Raw genomic sequence first — 20996 nt, 5'->3', positions numbered from 1 at the left:
AACAGGTTCCATTCCCGATGATTGTTGACTTCTTTGCTTGGCAAACTCATTAACCCATGTCTCATCGGCATGGGATCGGAATTCGCATGATCAAGCATGTCCAAAGAGTACTGTTTCCGGTACTCTTTTTGAAAAATATTTAGCTTTATCGGGACGAGTCGAGCAAGTACGCGTTTCATAATCAAAATAGCCACCAAAATAATTCGGACGGACTGGGGATGGAGATGTCCAGCTCTCTTGCCAATTCTCTAACACTTACTTGACGATTTTCAAGCAACATATCCTTTACTTTCTTAATATTTCCATCAGTTGAAGTGGTCGAAGGTCGTCCAGAACGAGGCATGTCTTCAACGATCTCTCGGCCGTCTTTGAAGGCTTTGTACCACTCGTAGGCATGTGTTTTTGATAAAACTGATTCACCGTCTTTTCCAACATTCGCAAAGTTTCCGTACAAGAAACTTGGTTAGAAATATAAAATTTGAGACAAATTCTTTGTTCGATATATTTAAGCAACTGCTGTAAATAAAGTTAGTTAGTTAAATGCAATGTTTTTACAATTTTTTTGAAATGGATTTAGAGGGTGAAACACACCCATATAAAAAGTTGGAATCAAGCATTGTCCTTTTCTTAGTAACTCCTTGAAGCAAATTTATTTATTTGCCAAGCTAGAAAAAGTCGTCTCGCTATTTTGATTGGTTTTAAATAAGTATGTATGTATATATATACATTTATAGTAAATATGTGTTTGTATATATTTACAATGACAACTCAATTAAAGTAAGGTGTTAAAACGCACCGTTACGTGGTTAAAATACTCAAAATATTAAAGACAAAACGGAACATAAAAAACAAAAATATTTGGTGTAAATTGCCTACAATCTCCATAAGAAGAATTAAGCTTTTTCCACCGATTATTTAAAAAATAACGGAAACAATTGAATTTACGCTTTGCCGTTAAATGCATTACAAAAGAAATGAATGCAATTTTTCAATTAATTTCGTTAGCTGCTTTGGAGCAAATGCAAAAAAAAGAAGAATAACAACAAAAACATGCTGGAGGGCAAAGTGGCATGCAAAAACTGGACAAGCAATCTGATAACGGAAATTAATTTGCTATTTAGCAAAAACACGCAAGCGCAGAGCGCATATTTACCCAGCGGTTTATGCTTGCTACACGCACACACACACTCAATATACACCTATTTTATTTGCTACAAACTTAATTTTTATACCCTATGAAGGGTATATTAAGTCTGCCATGAAATTTGTAATATACAGAAGAATTGTCGGAGATTCTATAATGTATATATACGACAATGTATAGTATATATGTATAAATAAACAGCGTAGCAAGCTGAGTCGGTTTAGCCATGCTCGTCTGTTCATCTAGGTATATATACACGAATTAGTACCTCAATTTTGAGATATCGCTCAGAAATTTTGCGCACGATGGTTTCTCCCCATGAAACTGCTTATATGTCGGAACGACTATAATCAGTTCGCTATAGCATATAGCTGCCATACAAACTGATCGATTAAAATCAAGTTTTTGCATGGAAAACTTTTTTATTTGACAAGATATCTTTGCACGAAATATTTTTCCACGTAACGGTACAATATCCGAACGAATTGTGCAGATCGGACTACTATAGCATATAGCTGCCATACAAACAGAGCGATCAAAACCAAGATAAAGATATTTTTATGCCCTTTTATGCTAAAAGAAGTGCAGCTGTGAAGGGTATTATAGCTTTTTTTGTTGTTACTTTGTGGTAATGTATGGTTATATGGACCCATACATATGTACATATTTTTGTGTGTGCATTGGCATTTATCTTTGTATTAGTGCGTGCGTTGAATCTCGCCTGCATTTGACCGCAAAACGCACATTTCAATTATACGCAATTGCGTTTAACTCGTTCGAGTGCATAATGTACCGTTATAGCATTGCACGATTGCGTACTAACGCGGTTTTAACTTTAGCATTCATTGAATTACTCGCACATTCATTGCATTAATTGATTCGATTTCTTACACGCATTGAGAACAATTTGATTTTTCTTTGTATTTTAATTTATTTCCCTTTATTTGATTTTATTTTTTTACTTTTTCATTACCTTTTAATTGCATTTATTTATTTCATTTATTCTACTTTTATTTCGCTTGGCTTACAACACGCACTCGTTTGATTTCAATTCAGTTTTTGCTACGCACTTAATGCCAGAGTTGCATTTGTTGCCTGCTGGCTGCGGCTTAAGCGCCTAAAAGTATGTAATTTTACTTAGGTTTGTATATACATAACTGTTTTCCTTAATTTCTACTATTTTCTTGCATTTTTGCGTTATATAAGCACATTATTTACTAGTCACCGATCCACTTTGTACATACATATATCGTAGTACATATGTGTTTATTTACTTATATATACTATGTATTCATGCTTATATACTATGCTATGCAGTTTTATGTATTAAGCATATAGTTGTTTGCCTATTCTTACTTTTATAAATATGGTTTTCTTTTGTTGTGGTTTTAGGTTTTTGCTTTTAAGATTAAATTTTTTCACTCGGCAGCTTGGCAGCGAGCGATTTTCTCGTTTTTATTTTTTATTTTAGATTTATTTTAATATATAAATTCTTTGCTTTAACATTGCAGAATTTCTTGCGCAAAGTCTCACCGCTTATTTTACGGTACTTAACTTTTTTTTTGTTCTTTTTCAACGAAATTTGAAGCCTTATTGAAAAAAATTTTATACTTAAAACATTTTGTAATTAAAAAAATAATAATCAAAAAAAAAAAAAATTAATAAGAATTAAAATAATATAAAAAACAAGAAAAAACGTTAACTTCGGCTGCACCGAAGCTAATATACCCTTCGCAGGTGCATTTCTTTTAGTAACTATGTGTTCAGTTTGTATGGCAGCTATATGCTATAGTAAGCCGATCTGAACAATTTTTTCGGAGATTACATTGTTGCCTTAGAAAATAACCTGTGCCAACTTTTGTGAAGATACATTGTCAAATGCAAAAGTTTTCCATTCAAGAACTTGATTCCGATCGTTCAGTTTGTATGGCAGCTATATGTTATAGTGGTCCGATATCGGCAGCTCCGACAAATGAGCAGCTTCTTGAAGAGAAAATGACGTTGGCAAAATTTTAAAACGATATCTTAAAACTGAGGGACTAGTTCGTATATATACAGACAGACAGACGGACAGACAGACGGACATGGCTAAATCGACTCAGCTCAACATACTGATTATTTATACATATACTTTATAGGGTCTCCGACGTTTCCTTCTGGGTGTTACAAACTTCGTGAGAAACTTAATATACCCTGTTCAGGGTATAATTATACATATGTATTCCCGGTAAAAAAATATTAATAAAAAAATCCATTATATATAAAAAATTTATAAAGTAGTTAATAAAATAATTAAAAAAAAATTATATTTGTGGTAAGCAAAATTTAATAAAAAATCCAAACAAAAAATTAATTAATAAAAAATTCTAAATAAAAAAGCGTTAATCTTGTTTTTGGTACATGATATATACAAAATTTCCAAAATTTATTTTTATAAAATAATAAAAAAAAAACTAAAAAAAAAAATTAATAAAAAATTAGTAAAAACAAATAAATGACATTTGCGGTAAAAAATGTTTAATAAAAAGTCCAAAAAATATTAAAAAAAAAAATTTAAAAAAAAAATATAAAATAATAAAAAAATTATGAAAATTTAAAAAAACTTAATAAAAAAGTTTATTTACGCTAAAAAAATCGTTAATAAACAATCCAAAAAAATTTAATAAAAAATGTCAAATAACAAAAGCGAAAATTTTTTTTTTAGTTTCATAATATAGAAAAATTTTATACACATAGTTAGATACATACATACATATGTACGTATGTATGTATATATGTATAAATATGTATATGAATATGTATTTAAATTTCGTTTGCATATTCTTAATTTATATGTTTGTTGTAGCCTTTTTTTTTGATTTTATTATATACAACTATTGTTTTTTTTTTTTTAATTAACTATATCTTTATATTATGCTAATAGTAATCCTAACATCCTACTGCACTCTAAAAAAATGTGAGAAAAAGTAATATTAAAACAAAACAAAAAAAGTTAAACCAAAAAACAAAACAAAAATTCAAAAGTAATTTAACTCGGAAAAATTGTATGTTTTATATATTTTATAAAATGTATTATAAGCCTACTTTCAATTTATATGTTTGAAGCAGTCGGAGGGTTAATAGGTGCAAAATTTATGAAAAATAAAGAATATTAGGTACAACCGTATTAACCTTTCTGTAAAATGCTAAGATCCTTTTATAAGTGCTAGTAGCTGCTAGCTATTAGAAAGTATAAGTATGTGTGAACTGATAAGTCACTCTCCCACGCAAACACACAAGACTTTCGGTTAGAATTGTCAATTGACCCTTAAGAAACTCATAGAAACAGAACAGAAGCAGAACAGAAACAGAACAGAAATCACTGGTTGGCTAATTAACCGATTATTTAACTGATAGGTGGCTTGCAGGGTTATTTACACATTCATTTAACAGCTGTTCCTTCTTACGACAATAGATATTTTCTGCTAGCAGAAACCAGTCTCTGCTTCTTACGCTCTCAACTTGTGCTCTCTTCTTTTAGGCTTTTTTTTGAACTAAGAAACCCTTTTTAAGTTGGCTAGTTGGTGATAGTTAACAATTAAGAGTGTTTTTTTCAGCTCTTCACAAAATCATCCAAAATGACAAAATAAGTTCATAGTAGGTAGTTGACGGGTTAACGCATTTCAATAGGGAACGTATGGCAATATTAATTACTTGAAAAATTATTTCAAATTACTCGTTTGTGCCGATGGAGTAATGGCTGATTGAGCATACTTCACTGATCAACTGATACGGTTGAACTACTCTGTTTGTTCTATAGCAAAGGTGGGTCACAGCAAAGTTTGAATGTTTTTCGAAGAGTTGCCACCCGACTGAAAAATAAAATTTCCTGCATTATATAACCTCAGAACTTTGACATCCACTTGACATTCTTAAGAAAATTTACATAAAAAATCTTTAAACCAGAGTTGCCCCCATTTCGAAAATGAAAAATTCCAAAAAATTAAAAAAAAAAAAAACAACATATGGTATTTAAGAAAGGATGAGATGCCAAATTTTTGCAAAAGATTTTCTACCCATTTCACTTATTACCCTGTTAAAACACTTCCCATAAAAGCAGCGTGACAGGCAAATCGACACTTATCAGTGCTAAGGAGGGGGTACCCAAGCGAAATCACTTTTAAAGCCTCAGTAATTTTTTGAGGATATTTCTGAAGCTTTTATTTGCAGAGAGCATTCTATAACTATTTCCACAATATGACTTCAAAATGTTTGGAACATGATAATCCCGAATAAATATTGTAATGAGTCTAATCCGGTTGAAACTTGAGGAAAAAGGGTAACGAGAACTGGCAAAATTTTGAAACTTACAGAGTTGTAGTCGCACATATTTATATGATAATAGTAGTTTATGCACTCTAGAGGTTCGTAAATCTTAATTTAACAAATTATGTTATATGGAAAAGTGACTAACAAAGGATGAAGTGTGGCAACTTTGATATGAAGCTGCTCGAGCTCGGATAAATAGGTGGATAATTACTCTAATAAAAGCCATATTGAGGTCTTTTATACATTAAATTATTCGAGCCATAAATAAGTTGAACTATGCTGACCAAAAATATAAATTATTAAGGAAATTATTGTGGATACCGTCAGTAGCAATCAGAAAAATTGCGTTGTCACGTGCTCTCATTGTTGCTTTTCCAACTGATTGCTCCATTTTCTTTGTCCCTCTTTGATTACATTCGAATTGTGCCTTCATTTTCTTTTGCTTCCGCTTGTTAGCCATTGATTACATATTTACCGGTCGACTACCTTGTTTATCGACAGCTGAAAGCTTCGCATTCCAACTCGGCATTTATCAATCAAATTTGTGCTTATTGTGATTGACTGCGCACATATTTTTGATGGCCACATTTCTGAAGTATGTAAATACGGTATGTTTAACCTGCGCTAGCCGCCCCTCTCAAGTGGCAAGTATTGTCTTTCTAAATTATAATCTGAATTGTTTCGTTGTCCACTTTATTGTAAATATAATATTTTGCAGTGGCGTAGGAAAATGTTCAAGGGGAAGATTTTTCGTTGTAGTCGGATTGATTGAAAAGGAAGATGAAACTCCATCAGAGATGTTATGCTTTGTTTACAAGCATGAGAGAAAGTCCGAAATATTGGGGTTCTGACTTTCAAACCCTTTTTGTACAAAGATGTCAATATGTTTTTTTTTTTGGAATTTTTGAAAAAATGTAAGCATTATCTGAAAAAAGGTTCTCCATATACGACACACAAAGATCCATTGGAAATTTAGAAATTTGAAAATATTTGTAATTAAATTTTTGAAGATTTTTCAGCAACCTTTATGGTGTGGCAATTTGTTTTCAATAAACTTTTCAAAGATGTGGCAACTCTTTTTAAAAATCTCTCGCATAAAAATACTTTTTAAATTTGTTTTCCATGATGCCTCATTGTAATATTTCATTCAACTAATGAAAAGAAATTTGAAACAGGTGGCAACCCTTTTATATTTTTTATTAAAAAGTTGAGCTTCTATAACGTTAACATTTCTAAAAATTAATAAATTTAAAATTTGCCTCAGGTGGCAACACTCAACCTTTTTTAACTATCCGAATATTACACGTAAACGAATTTTAATTTAATCGAGAACAGTCTCTATCATTTTATAGTATATTGAAATACGAAAGAGGGTTCCATTATAGCAGAAAATTTCGGAGGACGAAAATATTTATATACCTCTTCTACACATTTAAGAGGGGTTTTGAACAAGTTTCGGCTTACTAAGACAAATTCTGTCATATCAAGGCGTATTCGCTTTGTCTAAAGATTGGGTAAGCTATCGTAGAAGAAGGTTGCTATAGATTTGGATTTCGGCAGCAAATAGAACTCGAAGAAATAGATTCCCCAAATCTAAGCTAAAAATAGTGGAACTGTTTTTGACAATGATTGGCAACACTGTGCCTCAAGTACAATATTATATAAAATCGTCATATGTTCTTGTTTTCACTTGCTTCATTGGGCTTTTAGCAAAATGAAATGCAAATATTTAAGCGGTTTGCCATTTTGGCTGCCTACACTTGTACCCCTCTCCGACATAAGTTAGGCCTACACCCTGTATATATTTATTTGCTATATTTGATCCTATTTATTTTGCTGTTTCCGCTTTGTTTCTTTTTCGTTTCGTATTTAAATTTACTTAAGCACCGCCACCACACCCCAAAGACTTACCTCAGCTCAGCTCCGAGGTGTTGGGCAATCAGCATTCCAAGTAACCAGTGTTCAGAAGAGCCATGGCAGCAATCAAGGCTGCTTCTGCATGATGTTTGGGGCAAATGTAATATGCATGTGTGTGTGTGTTTGTGAGTCTGTGGGTAGGTAGTCTTTAGTCGTCTTCAATGATATTTTCCCAGACGTCAGCTTGTTAGGCGTCTTCTGCGTGCGCCGACGCTGCTTTACAGTTGAAATGCGTCGGCAAGCGGCAACAATGCCACAGAGATAATGCAGATTGTGGTCCTGTCACGGACTGAGGAGTTGCTGCTGTGGCAGAGTCCATGTGCCGGCATTAGCGTTAAGCTATTGAACCGACCGATGGACGGCAATGGCTCAGAGGAGTAATTGGAGGAGGAGAACAAGTGGAAGTCCAAGACCAAACGGCGGATGAGCCTGCAATTGGCAATCCAGCCTACGTCAAGCTGCTTCAGCTGCTAGTTGGTTGCCGCCACATTCGTGGTGGTGCTGTTGGTTCTGCTTTTGATGAGCTTGTTGCCAGCTGCCACCGACAAGCGCATATTAACCGAAAGCATCAAGAAGCTCCTGCCACCTGACAGTCGCAATAATAATATTATTGTAGTTGTTGTTGTTGTTGGAGCACTGGACTGACAGTGTCGCCAGCAGCCCACGTCACACCAACAATAACAGCATTGGCCTTCAGCAGTTGAGCAGCTGCAACAAAGTGTTTGTGTATGTGTGCGTGCGAGTGCTTCTGTGTGTGTGTGTGAAGACGATGGTGCATGTGGGTATGTGCGCGTGTCAGTTTCCATATACTTTTAGTAAGATGAGTGCGTCATTAGAATAATGCAATAAGAAACGTAAACGCCAAAGCAAACAAAACAAAACTAACAACAATAACAACTATCACAAAAGAGCAGTGCTCAAGACATTGCGAAGGATACCCAAAGGATGTGCAGAATATTTGCTATGCCTGCTGCTAACACAATCGCTAAAGCTTTTGTTGTTGTTGTTGTCGCGGTTTTTGTTGTTGTTGGCGTAGCCAATTCACTTTCTGCGCTTCCTGACTCGTGCCCTGTAGTTGTTCCTGCAGTGGCCATACTCCAGCTAAGTAGGTTACCAGCAACGTTGTTGTTGTTGTTGCTATTATTGCCATTGTTGCTTCTGTTGTTCGCGTTATTACACTCGCCCTTGTCATTAGTGTTTCTATTATTATTGTTGTTATTGCTGCTAGTAACAGTAGCGGCAGTCGCGCTTCCAAGCTTGTTCTTCTTGTTGTTGTTATTACGCGCATCGAGCTGGCGCTGCTTTTTTGCATGGCTGCCGGATTTTCATCTGTAATTGAAGAGGGAACAACGAATTTAAGTAAATAAATAAGTAGAAAAAAAATACGTTCACACTTATATATACACAGATAACTGTAAATATGTATGTATATCTGCACAAATACATATATATTAATAGCGGATAATGAAATGAATAGTCAGCAGGCGAATAAATAACATAATAGAATGTAAATGTTGCGCGGCAAAATGGACACACAGACAGACGGACGGACGAGTAAACAGACTAAAGAGGCTGAAGCGGTTGCCACAAATAAGCAAACAATTTAAAAAATTGAAGAGCGCCATTGTCGCGCTGTGTTTGTGCGTGAGGCGTATAAAGACAGCTGGTGGTTCAGCAATTGTAGACTTGGAGTTTTCTAAATGGCGACAATAATTTGTGAACGATGAAAATTTCCATGTCTTACAATAAGCAAGATGGAACCGAACATTATATGCAAATAGTATTTAAAATGGTGAAAATTGAAAATTGGGATTGAAAATTTTTTTGTAAATTAATGTGAAAACGGATATCCAGTTCGGCTAATTTTTGGCCCAAATTTATCTTCAGCTGTGCTACCTTAACAATATAAAGGTAAATTTCACTAGAGATGTCCAATCTTCCACTTGTATTTGTGGCAGGCGCTTTGTTACTTTTCGGCAGAAGCAGGAAGTTATATTCGTACGCTTTTAATCACCCTCCATCATATACATAAAAATCCTTAAAAATTATGTGCTCCTCATACGCCATGGCGTACCATATGCATTTCTACAGTAAAAAGTATAGTAAAAATTTTACTACATTTGATACGAGTGTTTCGAATATAAATTTAACTTAAGAAGGTATTCTTGTCTAGAGTCACGAATTTCAAGTAATTTTTGAAAATGCAATTCATATTTTCACTATTCATTATTAGTTATTTATTAGCATTAGAAGAACACAGGGAAAATACAAAACACACAAGTAAGTAAGGGCTAAGCTCGGGTGTAAAAAATATATCTAATACCATTGCAATTTGCAGAAAACAAAGCCACGGAAATACCTAAAGGTGTAAAACGTCAACCAGAGGATCGGAATCTAAGTAATTTTATATATACATATACCATATACATATATGTAGCTCATACACAGGTTTGTTAGAGAAACGAAAATCATTATTTGTAGAACATATATGGGAGTTTGGGTAGTAACCATTATCATACATATACTAAAAAATGTTCCCTGGCTGTCAATAAGGTACCTCCCATACAATCACCAATTATATAGAGTAAATTCAGGCAGATGTCCGAAAATACTGATATTAGTTAATTGGGGTCTAGGTCAAGTTTTCGGCCAATTTTATCTATTTTAGTCACAAAGATACACTGTTACGAGTAAAACACGCTTTGTAATTTTCATTGAGATAGTTCAATTATTGGCCAATATATGCAGTATAAAGTCACCAGGAAGTTCTAAAATCTTGAAATGTGGGGGTATGGCGTGTTTCAAGTCTATAAAGAAAACTCTTTAAAAATTCAGTCCAGTGTGCATCGTTATAAAGAAATAAGTTTCGAGAAAAGTGTGTTTAAGTTTTCAGTACCGGCGAACTAGTTTGGTGGCGGGGCAGCAAAATACCTTTATCTTCGAAAATAATTTGAATTTTGAAAAATCCTCTTGTGGATATGTTTAAACTTTGAAAATATGATATAAAAATATAATTTTTTTCATTTTTAGACTAGAATATCTGCTTAAACTTACAGCAATTTTAATAAAAAAAGCATAAAAATTATTTAAAATACAAATGGAACTTGGAAAAATTAAATAAATTCGCTGAAACATACGAATTGATGAAAAAAGTGTATTTTGTATATGGGTTTACACGATTTAAATATGGCGAAAAATATTTACATGACGATAAGGTCATCTAGACTAGCTTTTGATGATGAATTGGCAGAAAAAATAGTAACAGAGCACTTTTCCACATTAGTTTTTGTTGATGAAAAAACGGAGTGTAATGGTACCTACTTTGAATAAATAAATAAATACAAAATTTTAAAGATAATATAATGTGCATTTCTATATCCAAAAAGATCGGTTTCTTTTTAGTATAAACCATGTATGTATATTACTTTAACTACTTATAACTTTTAAAGGAAGATTTTCATAAAACAAAACGAAGAGACAAGAAATTATTTTTGTGGGGAGCAAAATTTTGTTTTTCAAAGTTGTGAGCTCATTTTATATCGCGATAAAAATTTTATAAAAAGACAAAAAACATATGTTAAATAAATGGTGAAATAAAAAAGAAATATTTTTAGATTATTTCACTTTCATTTGCTACTAACAATTCCAATTTGCTGTGACTTATGGTAATCGTTACGTTGATCTTCAGCATTAATTCGCGTCATTCGCTTTAATAATTGACATCTCAAGGATATTTGGCGCGCAAAACAACAACAAATGGAGCACTGATTTATATGCGCTCATATTCAATTATTATCACTTACAAGAATCTAATGCTTATGACAGTCATATAGCTAGTGAATAGGAAGAAACAAGGGCGCCTACACAAATACATACATTTAGACATTAGGGTGCGCAAAAAAAAAGTTGTTTATATTCCCAAAAATTGGTTAGCTAACACCTTAATGCTCTCCAAGTGTGAGCTTTTAATAATAGCAGAGAGATCCTACAATTTTCAGTTTCCTATTTGTTCCAACTTATTGGAGACAAAGAAAGTATCCACTATTTGAAAAAAATATCTTGTCTCTCATAATTGTAGAAACTTTAATTATCTAATAAAATTGACTTAAAACTGTTTTTGGGATTAAAAATTTTTAATTTAACAGTAAAAATTTTAAATTTGATTGAATATTACAGTCTTGTAGATGATGGCTCTGTGCGAACTCTAGTTCAAAATAGTAGAACCCAAAGACCGAAAACGCAAAAAAAAAATTGAAATTTTAAAAGAGTTTATGAATTCTTAAATTTTTTTAATAATTTTTTAAAAATTTAAAAATTTTTTTTTTAATTTTTATTTTTTTTTTGATTTTTATTTTTGTTTTTGATTTTTTTTAATTTTTTTACATCTTCTTTTTAAATTTTTTTACACTTTCTTCTTAAATTTTTTTACATTTTCTTTTGAAATTTTTTGAAATTTTTGAAATTTTTTTTTATTTTTTTTACATTTTCTTTCTAAATTAAAAAATGTAAAATATTTTTTATTAAGTCTTTCGATATTACAAAGCAAAAAAAAATATTAAATCAAATGTTAAGTCAATTATATTTTTAATGTATAATTTGCCACCCTGCTCGTTAACAAAAAATTATTATAATTTTTTTTAACCCACCCTTATGTATATATGTACATATGTATATGTATGTATATAAAGAATCTTACTTGGCAAATACTTGCTTATGGTAAATAATATGCCTTAGAATATATTGCATATATACAAACATATGTATGTATATATATGAAAATATGCGTGTAAACACGTGTATTGGTAAGCCTATTTGCACATATGTGTGTTTGTATTGTATATTCCTATATTCCTATTCACACTTAGTCATGATCACAATGTATTCTGCTTTTGTGGGATGATAAAAAACGCAGACAAAACATAAAAATGGAACAATAGAAACGGCAGTCGCAACATTATATTTATTTATATATAATATATATGTATATGTATGAACATATGTAAATCCAAAAAAAAACAATAACTGCCTGCCTTTATACTCCAAAACGAAGCGTGATTTATGCATAGTCATTTGTAGGATCTAATAAAAAGGCGTCGTCCAAGAAGTCACCAACACAAACTTACAAATACACACACAGAGTAACACACATACAAGCAAAGCTACTCATGCCGCTAGTCACGCTATTGTTGTGTCAATGAAAGCGGAAAGCGAAGACAAAGCATTAAAATAATTCGTTGCTAAGACAGGACATTCCAGCTATAAAGGCGCCTACAGTAACTCACACACACACACATACGATGATATGTGCTTTTATAAATTGAGTATTGAGTATTTTATTATATCTACTCACTTTTGTGTGTTTTAAAAGGCTCTAACTTGTTCACTTGCGTCTCTAAGACAAATGATGAAGCAGCAAACTACATACATATATTTTATACATATGTAAACATACACAAAAGTGTGGGTGTGTGTGTTTGCGCATGTGTGACTTCCCTTTGTAGGCCCACATTGCAATGACAAATTAATTCAATTTGCTACACTACAAAGTGGCAAAAAGAGCAATGAATAAGCATATGTGTTTATATGTATGTATGAGAATTCGTGTGTGTATGTGCGTGTGAGCATTTTTTGCGTGTATTTGTTTATTGTAAAACAAAGCAGTAATATGATATTGTACTTTGTGGACCACAGCGACAGTATTGCAGGCAATCAGTAAAAATATGTGTGCGTGTGTGTGTATTTGCATAAAGTGCGTAAATGAATGAGAGAGGCCATTCATTTCATTCATCAGTGACTTTAACTAGATATGCCTACGTACATACGCCAATGTATATACATATACATACATATATAGGAGTATATGTGTCAAATTGGGTTGGGTAAATATTATAATAGGTTCTTATAATATAGCAGAGCTCTAGAGAAGCAAAGCAGAGCGGCGTAGAGACCCTATCGTTTCTGTTTAATAAATTATACTAATTTGGCTTCATGAAAGTTAGATGGGGACACCAAAACTACTTTAGATAACAAGTGAAAGAGAGGTACAGAAATCAGGTGAGAAAGTTCAAGAAACAATAAAACTGCTAATGCTCAGGTTAATAAACATAAGCTATTCATTTAGCTCTCATTCGACCCGCAGGTAACCCTTCAATTAACTTTGAAAATATATAGGAAACTTGTGGAAATTGGGACAGCAGAGCTTTGTAATTTTATCTTTCTTCTAGCAGTTTAGATTATTAGATCAAGAATTAAGTTTGATCTCACAAACAATAAAGGCACGTGCTGTAGTAAAACTCAACACAAGTTGAAAAAGTGGGAACCTCACGTCCGCTACTGTTCATATTCAATACCACAAACCATTAGATATTTTGAAAGTTTAAAAAAATTTTCTCTTACTAAACAGTTTGTTTGATAAGGTCTAGTTAAAAGATATCCACTATTTTTCCAAAATGTAGGTGGCTTTAGTAACCTATCCCGCGTTGTATGTGTGCAAGTGCGATAGGCTTTGTGGCGACATAAAGATAAGATCTCGTACTAAACAAACTCAGAAAGCTTGACGGAGAATCGTTTGAGCACGCGTCAAAGATTAAAACCAAGTGGCTGAAATGTGACTAATGATTATGGATCTGACGCTATAACATCCAAACAGCAATTTTGATTTCGTCCCGTTAATTTTGTTTTCAATGATGCACCACACGCTGGAAGGTCAATTTTTGAAAAAAAAAAAATAAAATAAAATGATGGAAATCAGAGCCCGACCGTAATGTAAGCAGAGATTGGATTGCTCATAAGCTAAAAATTGTTCGAAAAACTGTTTGGAATCATTTTAATATTACTGAATACAAAAAGAGCCTCGATACATGTGTGCCACAAAAGTTAAAGCAAACGACCTCATGTACGAATTTCATCGCTTCGGAATCCATTTTAAAGCGCTGCTTAATGGAAACAAAATCGATCCATTTCATAAACGGGTGATTATTGGTGACGAGAGTTCTTTGTCATTTACGACAACGGACGAGTTTGAATCAGACCTGTACTGTCAAAAAACTGAACTGTCTGAAGGAGGAAACCCAGGAGCGGCCAGCTTTGGTCAGTAGGAAAGGAATTATGTTCTATCAGAACAACGCAGAAAGGTACATAGTGTCACGATAGTGACTCGCCAGAAGCTCCGGAAGCTTGGGAGGTTCTAATGCTTCCACTTATAGATTCGGATCTGGCACCAAGTGACTAATATCTGTTACTAACGCCTCAAGTGAAAATCAAATATCCCAGTTTTTACCAATAGGAAAGAGGGTTTCTTATGACAGAGGCATTATAAAAATACATTAAAAATGAGAACAGGTGATCGAACAAAATAGTGTGTATTTGACCTGATCGGAATATTATGCCGAAATAACGCCTTGTAATGCAAAAATAATATATTCGTTTTACTTTACTAAACTTTATCTGATATGATAGGACTTGTTGTGAATCTTGCTGACTTTGGGAATGAACTAGCACACAACAATATACTAGGAAAAATATATTTATATGCCAATCTCATATCACCAGTTGAGTTTTGATTAATTTTACAAGGTATTGAATTGGTTGAAGGGTTAAGGGTTTGGTTGAAGGGTTAAGGGCATAATTTCGGATTTCTCGCGCTTGAAAATACTCGTATTATTCACAATGTGTTAGTCTTTCTCTCAACACAATTTGATTACGTTGATTCCCATTGTTTCATTTACTTAGATCTAAACGATAAACTTCACAATATTTTGATAATCAGGCAACATATATAAAATAAGCAATTAATTTTCAAATAACTTCGATTAAATTTTAGATACAGAGTTTTTCAATAGGACTGCAAAGATAGACCGATAGGGACAGCAAACGACGCTATATGTCTCCCCTCTCTTTTGACATTCCTCTTCAGTAAGGTTTACAATTTCATCATGGCAAGATAAACGAACCAACAGCGAGTCGAAATTATTAAAATTTACTACCGAAATTCGGAGTCAGTGGCCTCAACTTAAAGAGTTATAAGCTCGTTCATTCGAGTACGAAACATTTTAAGCCCGGAACAAGCTATCCATCAATCTTCTAATGACTCACATAAAATTTAATACCATAATAACTATAATAAATGACCATAGTATGACAGATGCATACTTCAAAACTTGTTGGGCTCTTAAGTAGCGTAATATTAAATGCTTCAAAATTAGCAAAATCTACAAATTACCAAATTACAAAGAAAATGAGTTTATAATTCCAAATTTCACTTGCTGTCGCACAGATACATATGTGGCAGGCAAAAAAGGGCATTTCTAATCATTAATTTTACTGACAACTTCCATATGTGTAATGTGCATAGAAATAGACACTCACATATGTACTTATGTAGCGGTAGCTACACATACCGACAAACATACTAAATGCATATGAGTATGCTCATAGATACCATACAAGCGAAGCTAGCCCACCATTCAACCAGGAAGTCATTCATAATCGACAAAGCAGCCACAGCAAGCTCAGGCGAGTAATAAATGGGCAACGGCACCACAGCCATTAGCGAGAACAATGTATTTAACCGAAAGAGCGGTATGCAGACAAAAGCTTACCATTCGGCTTAGAATGAAGAGATAAATATGTATGTAGACAATAATTTTGGTAAATTGTATAGACGGAGACGAATTTTGCGATGAGCTTTAAAGAACTAAACGGACTAATTGGAATGTGAGAGAACTACTGGTTCGCAGGACAGTCGGGTCTAAGTAACCGGAACAGACCCGGATCCTTATCCGGTCAAGGACTGCCAATTGGGAATACTTTCAACACAACTGGTCATCATATGACGAAAAGTTAGAACGCCGGGAAAAACGGGCTTGAATATGAGGAAAACTTAAGGCTTCAGAGAAAAAATGAACGAAATATGAGAATAAGTTTGACTCTCATAAAGTAGCTGACCAGAAAATGGCGAGAATTTGAGGCTTCAGAGAATAACTGGCCGGAAAAAGAAAAAAATTTGAGACCCCAGTGAAGGACTGGAGCGAAATATGTGAAAAATTAGAACCTTTAGCCAAGAACGCAGCCAAATATGAGGACAACTTGAAGTTTTATAGAAGAAGAGGTCGGTGGACCCGAATATGTCGAAAATTTGAGGTCTTAGAGAATGATAGGCCAGAATAAGAGAAAATTCGAGACCTAAGAGAAAGTGTGGTCTAAATATGTAGGAAACGGGAGTATTTCGAGAAGAACTGACCCAAATATGAAGACATCTTGAAGTGTTTCTTCTATGACATGTCGGTTTTTGGGGAAAATTAGGATCTTCAGAGAATGAGAGGTGTGGAAAATATGAAACAGGAAAACTTGACGCCTTCAGACAAGAATTGATCCGAAAAATCTAATTCAGGGCTTCAGAGAAACAAGAAAATATAAAAAAAATGCGGCCTCAGACAAGAACAGAACGGAATAAAAAGAAATGTTGGGTCTTAGCGAAGAACTGGCCGGAATACAAGGCAAATGTCGAGGTTTAGGAATGACATCAATATCACTTAAATAATTCATAGTTTCATATAAAGAAAAATTTGTGCTTCAGAAAATAAAAAACCGGCATCTGAGACAAATAAATATATTCTTATAATGCCAATAAAATTTCCAACTAACCGGTAAAGAAAACTTTTCTCTGACGCGAAATGAGATTTCTTTAAATCTAAGGAATATAAAATCAAAACCTTACGAAAGAGTCGAAAATTTTAAATAGATATGTCTTGTCTTCTATGTGCCATGGCAGACTATGACTTACGACTGGGTTATTAAACACACATAGGGTATTTATAGACCAATTAGGGCACTCGTAATTGAATATCAGAATAAAAATGTTTAAGCAAAAGCTCATACAAATATTAGGACAGTCATTATAATAATTATTTATGTAAATATATGTATATGTATATGTATATTAATAGGCTATACTGGACATATACGAAGGCATTAGGTATACAAATGTTGACATATTTTGACAAGATCCCTGAATTTGACACAGGCAAAGCGGCAACAAAAAACATTAGATTCACCCATTTGTATATTTTATATATGTACATATGCTATTTTTACATATGTACACTTATGTTTTGCTCTAACCTTAAATTAGCATATAACTAATGACAGAAGTGAAGGAATAAGGAATCTAACAAATTCATTTCTGTCATATTAGTATATTTGTAACGCACTCATCATGTCTACAAGTAAACATATATACATACACATGTACACATGTACACATATACTCGACAAACACACATAAGCTGCTGTAGGTTTGCTAATGTGACAGGCAGCCAGCGACAAATGATGACAAAATCATTTCATTTGCGGAATTACTCGCTTCTCGGTGCTGGCGTAAATTCCTAGAACCGGAAGCCGCTGCAGCACGCCTCCAATTACACATCCATGTACGTATTTGTATGTAGACAAGCTTGTAAGCACCAAGCGAATGCCACTACGCGCTGTTCAAGGACAATTAATAACAATGACAAGGCGTGTCGGCACCTCTCCTGCGTGCTGTGCGCTTATTGTACGCTGTTGGGTCGGCGCTACTTTGTAGATCTTCTCCTGCGAGCAATAAATTTGACTAAGTCGTTGACTGACGCAATGAAGCGATTGCCGCACAGTGGGGAAAAGAATGTCTGATACGGCATGTCGTTAATATAATGTGCTCGTTCGCACCAGTTCTTTTATAGAAATGTTAATGAAAAATGCTGCCTACAATTAGGCGCACAAAACACATATTTTATCGAAGACACGCACCAAAATATTTTTGTGAATGGTTAAATTAATGTTATTTATGAACAAAATGGGTAATTGGAAAAAAGTATCCTTATTAATAAATAAATTTTTTTTAAAAAGAAAGTATTGAAACTATTTTTTACATCTTTTGAGTTTAAGTTCTAGAAAATTGAAATATTGAACGGCTAAATTATTTACAAAGAATGGACGAAAGCTAATTATGGCGTTTCAGCTGTCGAATCAAGAAGAATGTTAGCTTTGTAATAGGAAATTGGAATTCATTTTGGTCCGACCGATTCGACGATTTGCGAATTATATAGTATATAAAGATATAAACACACTACAATTTTTACACACTTTTTCATTATTAACTCAACAGTTATCTCGAAAATTTTATATACCGTTATCACTTCAGTTTAACACATTTATACCGCTGAATAAGTGTCACCTCAGAAACTCTTCCCAAAATTATTTGTGAAATATTTATTAGTACAAAGTCGCTTTAGTACATTGGGAACAATGGTTATATTTTAGCAGAAATGAAATCGATACAAAACTTCTAGGAATATTGAAGCCTCGTACTCCTCAAACTTCGTCTCTACTACCTTTTTACTTCGAGGATGCTATGTTAAGATGAGACTGCGTTTTATGGAAAATATTAAAATCGGTCTACATATATGGGTTATGGCTCAGATAAAGAACGTTATGAAGAGATTAAATCTTAAAAAATCTCAGAAGGGGTCAACGTATATATGTCTTTTGAAAGGAAGTTAAACAAATTATATTCTAAAGGAAAACTGCCATACAAACTGATCGCTCAAATTCAACTTCTTGAATAGAAAACTTTTTTATTTGACAATATATTTTCACGATAGAGAATTGGAATAGATAATTGTTTAAGGCATCACTAGAGTGTCTGAACTAATTATTCAGATCGTATAACTATACCATATAGCTGCGATACAAACTGACAGATCAATAGTTATTGAAAGAAATACACTGGTGATGGGTATTATAGCTTCGGAGTAGCCGAAGATATCGCCTTTTCTTATTTTGACTCATATAATCAACAGAATAACATAAGGTCTCTACTAGAAACAATGTTCGTCTTAACTGGCGCCCCTCAATATGGCATCATATGCGCGATATATATACGTCGCGAGCAAAAAATAGTAAGACTTTTTAATTTATGTAAATTTCTCGCGAGAACCCATTCATTGAAATATTATTTCTCTAGGTTGGTATGACTGTCACTGATATCTGGGCCAAATGTCACATCAAAATAATCATTACTGTTCAGCATACGCTTGTCTTTCTGAAGTACATAAAGTGCATTCGGCGATTTTTACGACGAGTGAAATTATTCAATAAAAAAATTCCATTAAATTTTGTGGTTCCAAAATTACTCTTTTTTTTTTTAAAAAGCGTCGTGTTAACGCCTGTGAAACAATGCTTTCCGACTACTAGGATGTCATGAAATGTTGAAATGTATTATTACTGGCGATTAGTCTTGGATCTATGCTTACGACCCGGAAACAGTTGATCAATCGGCCGAATATCGTGGCAAAGGTGAGCCTAAGCCGAAAAAACACGTCAAAGCAGGTCAAAAATCAAGGTTATGTTGACAGTTTTCTTCGATTATCGTGGTGTGGAGCACTTTGAATTCCTTCTGCTTGGCCAAACTGTCAACAAGGCACACTATTTGGGTGTTATACGTCATTTGCTCGAAGCTATTCGTAAAAAAAGGTCAGAATTATATGTCGGAAACTCTTGGTTTTTACACCACGTTAATGAACTTTCGAATACTGCGTTGATTATTCGTGAGTTTTCGAAAAATGTTCAATCAATATAGTGCTGCAAGCACCGTATTCGCCTGAGTTAGCTCCGTGCTATTCAACAAACTCAAACAAACGCTCCGGGGCAACCGGTTTGAGTCAATTGAAGACGTTAAACGTGCATCGTTTGGAGGTTAGTCTGGAATTGGACTTTAACAACTGTTTCGAGGATTGGAAAAAACGTAGGCAAAAGTGTACTGGGGACAAGGGGGATTACTTCGAGGAGGCCGACATAGATTTTGAAGAGTAAATCAAAAATTTAAAATTATGAACAAAGTTTTACTATTTTTTGCTAATAATAGTAAATATGTATGTAGTAGTACTATGTGTGTATGTACTTATGTAGATATGTACGCTTAAATATGCCTGCATCATTATGGCACCACCACATCAACCTTTAACACCAAATAACCAATTGGATGCCTTGCTGCCAAGGATATTTATGAAAGCGCATGAGGCAGGGGCCTTGCATTATCCTTTACTTCTGTCACGAGAGACAAATGCGCACATAACTGCACATACATACACACAAACGTACATAGATAGATAAATACGAATATGCGCGCACTGGTAATAAGTAGAAAGAAGAAGCAGTGGCAACAAATGAAACTACTCACCATTAATCACGTGCACCATGACGCTGGCACTGCTCGCCGTTGTCGGCTGACAAGTGTAATTCCCTGTATCCGTTGTCTGTGCATTCGAGATGCGCAACCTGATGATGAGCGCGATGAAAAAGCAGCAGAAGAAGAACAAGAAGCAGAAGAGTGAGCACATTAATGGAGATATATACAAGTTGACGCTTACGTGTGTGTGTGTGTGTGTGTGTGTGTGTGTGTGTGTGTGTAATGGATGAGTGTGAAAATGCAAGACGCGGCGCAAGTTCGCTATGGAACGCACGATAGTCAGACGCTGACGCGATAAATATGTGCAGATGTGTGTGTGTGTGTGTGTGTGCCGGTTGACAACGCCAGGCAACGGAGGCGCCTTGAGATATTGAGGCAATGAATTGAAATGTAAAGGCTCAA

The 20996-nt window shown here is 33.9% G+C and overlaps 1 protein-coding gene across 2 annotated transcripts in view; it reads right to left on the bottom strand.

The window, feature by feature from the left end:
* LOC126754085 (uncharacterized) overlaps window positions 1-20996 on the bottom strand; it is a 143501-nt gene that overhangs the window by 998 nt on the left and 121507 nt on the right. The window contains exons 6-7 of one of the 2 annotated variants that reach the window (XM_050465978.1): window positions 20586-20683; window positions 8308-8698 (exon numbers count right to left, since the gene is read on the bottom strand). In XM_050465978.1, the coding sequence (XP_050321935.1) occupies window positions 8355-8698; window positions 20586-20683 (442 nt within the window). In that variant the 3' untranslated portion in view covers window positions 8308-8354. Of the gene's footprint in view, window positions 1-4015; window positions 8699-20585; window positions 20684-20996 lie in introns of those variants that run through there. The other variant, XM_050465977.1, reaches the window with a different exon arrangement.

This window comes from Bactrocera neohumeralis, chromosome 3 (genome assembly GCF_024586455.1).
Source record: "Bactrocera neohumeralis isolate Rockhampton chromosome 3, APGP_CSIRO_Bneo_wtdbg2-racon-allhic-juicebox.fasta_v2, whole genome shotgun sequence".
Lineage (NCBI taxonomy): Eukaryota > Metazoa > Arthropoda > Insecta > Diptera > Tephritidae > Bactrocera > Bactrocera neohumeralis.
This window is presented reverse-complemented; position numbering and strand designations above follow the sequence as displayed.